This window comes from Suricata suricatta, chromosome 2 (genome assembly GCF_006229205.1).
Source record: "Suricata suricatta isolate VVHF042 chromosome 2, meerkat_22Aug2017_6uvM2_HiC, whole genome shotgun sequence".
NCBI classification, from domain to species: domain Eukaryota; kingdom Metazoa; phylum Chordata; class Mammalia; order Carnivora; family Herpestidae; genus Suricata; species Suricata suricatta.
Genome location: NC_043701.1, coordinates 180491267 through 180501398, shown reverse-complemented (window position 1 = coordinate 180501398; position 10132 = coordinate 180491267). Strand labels below are relative to the sequence as shown.

Below are 10132 nucleotides of genomic sequence, written 5' to 3'. Positions count from 1 at the left end.
GGCCCGTCCCCTCCCCTGGGTTCCCACAGCCCCGCCCCTCCCCCCTGCTGGGACCCCGCCCCTCCCTTCTCCTACAGCCCCTCCCCTCCCACGGCCCCGCCCCCTCCCCTGGGCTCCCAAGGCCTGTGCGGTGCAGCTCCGTTTCCAAGTGTTCAGACTTCATAACACTGTCGCGCAGGCCGGGAGTTGTTGCTTCGGCTCCTGGGCGGGGTCCTCGAGGCCGTGAACGTTTCAGGGGTCTGTGTTCCCTGTCTCCTTGCCAGGACGGCACCTGGGCTGTCCCCGGGTTTTTGATGGCAGCGGGCAGGAGTTTGCGCACGCCTGGCGCCTGGGCGACATCCACTTTGACGACGATGAGCACTTCACGCCTCCCACCAGCGAGGCGGGCATCAGCCTTCTCAAAGTAAGTGGTCTCGGGCTGCGGGCAGCGGCGGGGCGGCGGGCGGGGTAGCGTGGGCTGCCGTCCGGGGAGGAGCCCACAGCCGTCTGAGAAGGTTCCCGAATTTCCCCATCGTCCCCCTGGAGCGCAGGCACCCACAGCTTGTGTTCCCTTCTAGGTGGCCGTCCACGAGATTGGCCACGTGCTCGGCCTGCCTCACACCTACAGGGCAGGATCCGTGATGCGGCCGAATTACATGGCCCGGGAACCGGAGTTTGAGCTCGACTGGGCAGACAGGAAAGCGATTCAGAAGCTGTACGGTAAGGCTGCTCTGGGAGAGCGCCCTCTGGGCTCACAGCGGACCCGCAGTATTTCGGAGCCTCACAGGAGCCCAGCACTCCTTAGGGGGGCCCCCAATGGGCATAGACTGGTACGGCTCCAGCTGCACCCCACAGCAGCTGCCTGCTAGCTCTGGGATGCAGGCGGCCGCACCCAGACCGTAGCCTCTGGCACAGAGCAAAGCACCACCGTAGGTTTCCCCTCCCGTGGCCTCTGTTTCATGTGCCACATTACATCTCTGGGAGGAAGGGGCAGAGCCTGGGGCCTACATGTCAAGGAAGCCGCTGGGAGAAAGTTCCTGTCCTCCCAAGGCAAAGAGCAGCGGGGGATCAACTTCCATCTCTAATTGTTCAGGCTAAGGTGTGAATGGTTAGCATCTGTTTAATTGTTCAGGCTAAGGTGTGAATGGTTAGCTAAGAGAAGTGACTAGAGGCTGAAGGGAAAGAAAGCAACCCTCCCCTTTTCCACTGAAAACGAAGACCACACTGCTACCGTTGCACTCAGACCCTTATGTTCTTGGCACCAGGGCCTGTGCCCAGAGTAACCAACGCCAGGGTTTCCCTCAGAGGAGAGCTTACTCTGGTGTGTGCCCAGCCGTCGGGAGGCATCGGCTCTATTTCGGGTGCTCACATAACCAGCATCCAGACCGAGACACCTAGAGACCCGGGAGCACTACGCACTAAGATTAACCCGAACAGCCCAGGTGGGCCGGCAGTGCTGCAGGCCCCCGGCCCCTCGGGAAGTTCTGCCTCCAGTCTGGTGTGGCAGCTTCTTGGAGGGGCACCTGGGTGGCTTGGTCAGTTAAGCGTTGACTTCAGCTCAGGTCACGATCTCATGGTCGTGCGTTCGGGCCCCGAGTCGGGCTCTGTGCTGACAGCTGACAGACGGCTTTGGATTGTGTCTCCTCCTCTCTGCCCCTCCCTCTGCTTTCTCGCTCTCTCAAAAACAAAACAGTGTTTAATAGAAAACTCCAGCTTTGCAAGGGTCTCTATCCGAATCACACATGAAACAGTTGGTGCCGAGCAACTGGACTTTTTTTTTTTAAGGTTCATGCAAAGGATCGTTTGACACCGTGTTTGACTGGATTCGCAAAGAGAGGAGCCCGCATGGAGCCGTGGCCGTGAGGTTCAGCACGTACTTCTTCCGCAACGGCTGGTACTGGCTGTACGAGAACCGCAACAACCGGACCCGCTACGGGGACCCGCTGCAGATCGCCAGCGGCTGGCGCGGGGTCCCGGCGCAAAGCATAGACGCTTTCGTCCACCTCTGGACGTGGAGGAGGGACGAACGGTATTTTTTTAAAGGTAGAGGCTCCCGGCTGGCTGTTCGGCATCACACAGGCGCGTGCGGACGAGGGCTCTGAGCCCCGGGCCGGGGTGCCTTCTGCTCCTGCTCTGGCAGTTGCTCCCCCGATTTGTCCGTTCCGCTGGAGCGTAAGCTCTGGGCGCACAGGGCCTGAAAGCACCGGGTGCATCGAGTGAACAAAAGAACGAGTGAGCCAGTGAGCGGCCAGCTGGGCCAGGAACGGGGGGTGGGGGGAGAGGTTGTGAGAGAGGAAGCAGAAGGCTTCAGAGTGAGTGAGTGAGGGGAAACCAGGTGGAGACAGCTGAGCCCGTGGGGGTGTGACAGGGCACCCACACGGGACGAGATTTGGGTGCAGACAGGCTCCGCCTGAGCCCCGAGGGCCTCGGCCACCAGGCGGCGAGGAGTCGGTGGTGGTTTCTGAGCCGGGGTCAGCATGTTGCTGGAAGGCAGGTGCCGAGCTGGGGGCCCCGGGCCGGCGGACGCGCAGACACGACAGGCCGGGGCCTCTGTGTCCGCGTCACGGCCGATGGCTGTCCTTGAAACCCAGGTGCCTGGAGTCTCAGCACAAACCGGATTCTGTGGTGGCTGCGTTTTCTTCCCCTTCCCGGAACTTCTGCCCTAGAGGCAAGCCGTGTGCCGAGTCCTGGTCCTCGGGCCCGCTGGTCTTACGGGCTCAGGAGTCAGAGGCAAGGGCCAGACCGAGGGGAAGCTGCGTGCGGTTCTGCCGGAGGAGAAACCAGCGAACGCGGCTGGTCTGAATCTCCTCTCCATCGCACAGAGTGGAGCTCAGTTACGTAAACGACGGCCCAGGGCAGCCTTTTCTAGGTCAGGTCTGGAAGCACATCTCAGGGTCTGGAGAAGTCCGGGCCAGAGCTGCGGCAGGCAACGAAACCTCTTCCTCAGCGTTAGGGCACCGCGGGGGCTGCCGGGACGGGGGCTTCCTTCTCGGAGCTGTAAGAACCTCTTAGGTTTAACTCGAGAATACTGTTAAGTTCAGACAGACATCCCAGTCAGCGTGGACTGCACCCCTGGCTGACAAACGTCACCGTTTTCTCTCCGCGGCAAGCCTTTCGGGACGGGGGTGGAAGCGGAGGCCGAGGGGGGCGGGAGCTCCCGGGGCGGCTGCTGCAGAACGGAGCCGCCTGTGGGTTGCGAGCCGTGAACGCAGAACCATCCAACTCCGTGGACTTATTCTCTCTGATGCTGACGACATGCTGGTGTTCGGGACAAGGGACTAGTAAGGGGGGTCCAGAACAGTCCTGTGCCGTTTCAGGGCATGAAATCAGCACTTGGCTCCTGACACAAAAACGGAGCAACATTACACGTTGTGCCTTCACAGGACAGTGGGTGCGGCCACTGGGGTGGAACTGGGTCCTCTCGGGCTGCGCCGGGTCCAAGCCGGGCCGTCCGTCTGGTTGGAGTGCTTCAGGTCTTCTCGGGGTCCCGCATTTGTATGACAGAGCTGGCGGTCACACTGCAGAATTCCAAAACCCTGAAAAAAAGATGGGGTGCCTGACCGGCTTGGTTGGTAGAGCATGTGACTCTTGTGATCTTGGGCTTGAAAGTTTGAGCCCCACACTGGTATCGAGATTGCTTAACAAATAAAATCGTAAAAAAACCACCACCACCCCAATCATAAGCATCATGATGGTTTTCTGCAAAAAGAGGGCTTATGTTTATTATGGTGGGAAAATGATTCAGGGCCCCCCATGGGTCTCTAACATGAGATCATGAGATTACGTAGGAAGCGGGGGCGGGGGGGGTGCTTATGTGAAGACGAGCCTCTGATCTGTCATTTCGTTTTTGCCTTGGGCGAGCACCCATGGGCTCGAGTGCCCTGCAAAAGGCAACCAACGTTTTAATAGTGGCCATGATTGCCGGAACCGATCTAGAAGGAATTCTAGACCTGGGGAATCATGCATTCGAGTGGAGGCTTCGCGCAGACGCTGAGGTCCTGCTGTGTCCTGGGGTCATGGCGACACGTCATCGCTGGCTGAGAGCTAGACAGAAAGCGGCCCTCGTGGTGGCTGTCTATAATTAAACGGTAATAAACCACAGAAGCACGTTTTGTTTGGCTCTCAGGAAATCAGTACTGGAGATACGACGGTGACAAGGATCAGGCCTGCACAGAAGACGAACAGGGGAGAAGCTACCCCAGACGGATTTCGGAAGGCTTTCCCGGCATCCCAAGCCCCCTGGACACTGCCTTCTATGACCGAAGGAAGCAGTTAATTTACTTCTTCAAAGAGTCCCTCGTAAGTAGGCAGCTTTCCCGCGTGGCATGGCTTCTGTCGGCCCCCGCGGAAGCCTGTCAGAGGACTAAGTTGTCAGTTACAAGTTGTTCCCGGTTGCCTCAGCCCCGTAGGACCATGGCAGATCCCATCATGTGGAAAATTAGGAAATTCAAGCCTAGAGACTGGTACAAAGCCCAGATTGACAGATCTCATGCCTATAAATTAAAAATCACGGATTTTCAGAAATGCCGGTCTGTCTTCCTTGCTTTGCAGGTGTTCGCATTTGATGTCAACAGAAACCAAGTGCTGGCTTCTTACCCGAGGAAGATTACAGAAGTGTTTCCGGCTGCGGAGCCACACAACCATCCTTTCAGAAACATAGACTCAGCCTATTACTCCTACGCGCACAGCTCCATTTTCTTGCTCAAAGGCAACGCGTACTGGAAAGTGGTTGGTGACAAGGACAGACGGCAGCGACCCTGGCTTCCTCCCAATGGCTTATTTCCAAAGCAGTCCGTCGCAGAGATGTGGCCTGACATCTGTGACGTCCATGCCTCCGCCCTGGACACGTAAGGAGAAAAAAGGGAGTCCTCATCCCAGCGGGAGTTGGGGGTTTTACAGAGAAAGTAACCCAGGTTCTCAGTAACGGAAGCGAACAGGGCTAAAACCCAATGGGAAAGGCCATTACCCGAACTTTTAAAATATTTGTTTTAAAAGTCTGTTTCTCAGGCAAAAAATTTTTACCGATTTTATGAAATTTTTAGGAACAGTTAAAAACAAAGAAAAAGAATCCCGAGGAATCCGTGTCCTTCCACAACCCGCCGCCCCCGTACGCTGATCGCATGGCGGGACGGGCACTCGGCAGCGGCCCGAGGCCCTGGTCACGGAAGGGACCCGGCCCCCCGGGCCCAGAAGCGGGGTTGCCGCCCTTAGGCGTCGGGGACCCGGTGGAAAACGCCCGCGTTTCAGATTAACCACACTCCACGCTTGCTGTCGTGATCGTCTGCACTCTTCTCCCGGATGGTGGACACAAGGTTTCCCCAAACGCTTCTCTCCCTCTTCACGGCCCCATCCGGGTGCCAAGCTCTACACATTTCTAGGCGAAGAAACAAGTTCACGGTTGGGTCCCGCCCAGGGTCACCGCAGCGGCTGCTGGCGACCCTCGCCTGCCTCCAGGCCTGGGCCCTGGCACCTTCTCTCCATCCCTGCACGGAAATTAGCTGAAAAGCCAGTCGTCTCGGTGACCAGGCCACAGGTAGCATCGTTCTGCTCAAGGAACAGCCGAAGCTCAAGCACTTTAAGCACTCATTTGAAAGCAGCAACTTACAAACCATCGCAGACTTTTATTCCGTCCCTGTAGGGAGTGTTCGTGTTCTTGCTTCAACAAGAGAAGACCGCCAGAATTGGGATCTTCTTGCTCAAAAACAAATATCCCTCGACTCAAAGGCTGTTCAGCCGAGGAGAGGCCAGAAGACGAGGCCAGGGCAGCATCCCTGGCGCCAGCTGACTTCAAAACGAGATCTTCTTAGTGGAAGCGAGCGGCTGGACGAGTGAAGGGGCGCAGAGGGACAGCCGTCCTGACGGGCTCCCGCTTCACGACTCAGAACTTGAAATGCCTCAGGGGGTTTGAGAATGGACCAAACGTGTCCCAAGGAAATGCAAACCAGAGACGTGGACAAAGGACAGGGCCAGCAACTGTCCTGTCACGCTATGACAGGGGTCATCAACTCACAGCCCAGGAAAACACCTGAACAGCTCGGAGCCTGAGAAAGCACTTTGTAAAGATTCCGCTTGATTCCAGACAACCGGCAGGTGGGTTCAGACTCCTCCGGAGGGCGCGGCCGCTGGGGGGAGGGGCTGCCGGCCAAGGCGCTCAAGGTGGGGGGAGCCGGCAGCCTGCACTGGGGGGGGGGGGGGGGGGGGGGGGGGGGGGGCTCCTGTCTTCAAGTCCCAGCGTCCACGCGACAGGAGAGTGCGTGCCCAGTTGAAGCGGACGCTGCGGGCAGGACAGGGGGGCAGCGCGGCGGGATGGCAAGCAGGACACGTGTGCACTAGGACGCAGGCCACGCGGGACGGCGGCAAGCAGCATCATGTCCCTGTGACGACGCAGTGAATGGCAGAAATTTTCAGTGTTTTAATCTTTACTTCATGAGATTAATTAAACCCAAATTGGATTTATCAATCAAAACTCAAAAGTGCAGAATGTGAAATTCAGGAAAAACAAGACATTTTAAATAAATAATTTATTTATTCAAAATAGTTTTCTTACCTTATTCACAGTTTCCAGTTACAGTGAAGGAAGGGGGAGCAGTGCCTGTCCTTGATCGGCTGTCCAGCCCGCCGGAGAGCAGCGGCGGCCCTCAGCGCGCCCCAAGCACCCCACCGCAGAGCCCCGCGCGCCCCGGGGGGCGGGGGGCCGCCTTCCGAGCGATCGAGAAGCACTGTAGACGCGGAAGCTTCTCCAACCCGCCTGAACCACTAGGTGAAGTCCCCTGACCAAAGTAGCATCATCTAAAACAGTTCTACCTTAACCCCATGGAGCCTATCGGACCTGAAACCTGTTTACGAGCTTATGTGCGTCACAGCAGCGCGGGGACGCCAGGTCCACACACGTCTCCGAGAAGCCACGCGGGGGGCCTCGGGCCGACTCTGACTTCACTTCAGATGAAGCGAAGAACGCCCCCACGACACGCCGTCTGGGGAGAGAGCTGTTTCCACTGCTGTGCCTGTTCCAGTGGCCACTTCCCTCCTTTTAATGACACGAAGCACCGAATGGACATGCCAGTCCCGAGGGCAGAAGGCACTGACAGTGTCGCCGTGCACGGAGCCTGAGGCCCGAGTCACTGGCCGCTGCCGCGAGCAAGCTGGTCCAGCAAGTGGACGAGGACGTCGATTCTCTCCAGGAGAGTGGCGCTCCTGTTGGCGGTGGCTCTCAGGAGCTGGGAGTAAATCTGCTTGTTGGCTTTGAGCCCCACGTCTTCTTCCGTATTACTGCTGCGTTAACACAAAAAACGGAAGTTCACGGTCAGGTCCACCGACAACTCAGACCGAAACCCCCACAATGAAGAGTAATAAACAGCCCGTCCCCGCTCCCGGGGAAGCAGGTGTCCTGTCACTGCCTGGTCCGTACTTACCTTCTCGCGTCCACTGTTCAAAGGCCTGCTTTTAGGCATTTACTTCAATACAAGTCAATCAAAACCAAGGCTCACTCTCTGGACAAGTATCCGCGTGCCCGCGTGCGCCAGGGAACCGCTCATGGCGGGCACCAGGCACACGGAGCAGAGTCCCTGCCCTCGCGGCGCCTGTGCTCCACGGAGGGAGCAGCGGGGAGGAGGCGTGCCCCGAGCAGGACACAGCGGTGAAGAAGCGCCGGCGCAGACAGCCCGGGGCCCGCGGGGCCGCCGGCCTTCCCGCCCCCTCTGCGGCCCGATGCCCGCACGCCTGCTCAGAGCCCGAGCACCTCCGAGGCGGCTGTGGGAGGTTCTCCCTGTGGCCAGAACCTCGAGGGACTGACGCCGGGGCCCCAGGCTGGGGAGCCCCCCCGCCTGACTGGAGGTGACGCGTCAGCGCGGCCTCGTGTGACAAGCGTCACCGCGGGTGCAGGGCTCGAGACACACGCTGCTGACAAACTGTCCCAACGAAAACCTGAGTTGTTTGTCCCAAAAATGTCTCCTCCAGGTCAGACCACTGGATATTTAGTTTTTAGTCGAAAAGACTACTAATTACGTGGCAGTTCATTTCTAGCATCCATTATTTTTCCTTTTTTAAACGAGTCCAGACAAACGCTATGCTCTTTCCCCGCACTGTTGCCCCAGTGCCCGTCTGGTGGCCGGAGCAAACCCGCAGCCCAGAACCTCGCTCCTGCACGCCGAGGCTCAGGCTGCGGGCCGCCGCCTCCCCGGGGCTGCACCTGCTCCTCCTCACGAGGCCCCCGCTGTCCACACCGGGGCTGAGCACGGGCCAGGCTGGAGACCGCGTGGGCTCCGCATAACCTTCTGGAGAGACCCGCTCCTCTCCCCCTCAGTCCTACTTCTTTCATTGGGCAAATCTCTCCTCCCCTCAAAACCACCCCTGGCACAGTGCCAGTGACTGTTCAAGATGCAGTCACCGTTGACAGTTTGGGCCTAAGATGCTTGTTTTAATTCTGGGCTGGGGCTGACATTTGTAAAACCTCTGATCTTATAATAAATGTAAACTCCTTTCCGACAAATAAAGGCAACAGGACTTAATAATCAGAACGAGTGCTCCACAAAGTAATTCTTCAAGGACAATGATGCCACACTTCAGCTGGAGGCCCAATGATACCAGATGGCTGCTAGGGTCAGACATTTAAAACCCTCTGAGATCTGTTGTGATCATAATTCTGAATCTTAAATCTTCATCTTCCAATTTCCACCAGTGATTCCCATCCTTAATCTACTCTCACCAACAGTCTCAGTGAACCACGAACTCAGCAAGAAGGGTTCCAACATTTCACAGGCTTATCTTTCTTCCAAAGGCAACTAACAGCTCTTTACTTTCCTTTTGTAATAATGTTAACCAAACACGCGCGCACACGCACGTACATACACACATATGTGGCCCATTTTTAAAAAAAAGTTTTTGTTCGTTTATTCACTTTGAGACACAGTATATGCATACGTGGGAGGAGGGGTAGGGCAGAGAGAGAATCCTGAGCAGGCGCTTCACTATCAGCAGAGCCCGATGCAGAGCTCGAACCCATGGACTGCAAGACCATGACCTGAGCTGAAACCAAGAACCAGACGCTTAACTGACTGGGCCACCCAGGTGCCCCTAATCTTAATGAAATATTAGAAGTACATAGCTGGCCAGAACAGTCCACAAATCTGCCCCGTGGTCAAGAGCGTCCCAAACCCTGAGACTACTTTTATATTTTTCATAGTTTTATATTCTCGGAAACCCCAAAGCCATCAAAAAAGGGCAAGAGGCTCCCATCTGCTAAAGCAAGGAGGCTCAGAGCCTGGAGCCTGCTTCCGATTCTGTGTCTCCTCTTTCTCTGCCCCACTCCTGCTCACACAAAACTCACTCTCTCAAACATTTAAAAAAAAAAAAAAAAGGCATTTCTAGCAGGTATTTCCTTTCTTTTAAAGTCTAGCTCTGACCTCCCTTTGCTCCCGACAGACGCGCGCACGGACGCGTGGGAGACGGCGGGGCCGGGCATGCACCTCCCTCTCCACCACAGAGTCACAGCGTCCTGTGCGGATCAGCGACACGCCAGACACACACTCACTGACACAAGAACCAGCTTCTCTGTTTTGAAGCCTATCGGTATATTAACTGTATGAACACAAATATCACATTTAACAGTCTTTTAATAAACTTTGAAAAATTAACACAAATTAGCTAAAAAGGACTTTATACATCCTGCATAAAAACTAAGTTTTTTTTGACAGGATATTAACCACCTGAGAAAACAGGTGAGCAGACCTTCCATTAAAATGGCACTACTCAGGCCACGCACAGGACAGTTATGTTTATAAGAAATACTATAGGACTGAACTATCACCTGTTAGCCAATCACTCAAACCATCAATTTGTGAGAAGCCGCGAACAGCTGTTTCTCACATGTCATGTGTGGACATCGCCACCTTGTGGAAACCAACCCAACATTTAAAAATTTACCCATGGCGATTACACAGGAAACGCTCTTTTTCAGCTCTTTTTCAACCGTGTGCCTTCGGGTCTGCGGGCGGCTGCCCCAACAAGGGCCCCGCCGAGTGCCGGGGACAAGGCGGGGACGTGCACCTGACACCAGGGCTCCTCCCCACAGAAGCTCTCCTTAAGGCCGCAGAGAATTATTTGAAAGCCTCTACTGGAGAGGTTCCTGCTCAGAATGGAGGGAGCCAGGGTGTCC

The 10132-nt window shown here is 56.4% G+C and overlaps 2 protein-coding genes across 5 annotated transcripts in view; one reads left to right on the top strand and one right to left on the bottom strand.

Annotated features, from left to right (window-relative positions):
- Window positions 1-7702, top strand: part of MMP21 (matrix metallopeptidase 21) — an 8130-nt gene extending 428 nt beyond the window's left edge. The window contains exons 2-8 of the mRNA XM_029920596.1: window positions 264-403; window positions 558-699; window positions 1765-2022; window positions 4106-4278; window positions 4531-4826; window positions 5022-6069; window positions 6538-7702. Coding sequence (XP_029776456.1) covers window positions 264-403; window positions 558-699; window positions 1765-2022; window positions 4106-4278; window positions 4531-4826; window positions 5022-5031 — 1019 coding nt within the window. The 3' untranslated portion in view covers window positions 5032-6069; window positions 6538-7702. The remainder of the gene's footprint in view (window positions 1-263; window positions 404-557; window positions 700-1764; window positions 2023-4105; window positions 4279-4530; window positions 4827-5021; window positions 6070-6537) is intronic.
- EDRF1 (erythroid differentiation regulatory factor 1) overlaps window positions 6482-10132 on the bottom strand; it is a 36915-nt gene continuing 33264 nt past the window's right edge. For 2 of the 4 annotated variants that reach the window (XM_029932767.1, XM_029932768.1), the window contains one exon: window positions 6482-7251. In XM_029932767.1, coding sequence (XP_029788627.1) covers window positions 7098-7251 — 154 coding nt within the window. In that variant the 3' untranslated portion in view covers window positions 6482-7097. The remainder of the gene's footprint in view (window positions 7252-10132) is intronic. The other 2 variants (XM_029932769.1, XR_003905802.1) reach the window with 2 other exon arrangements.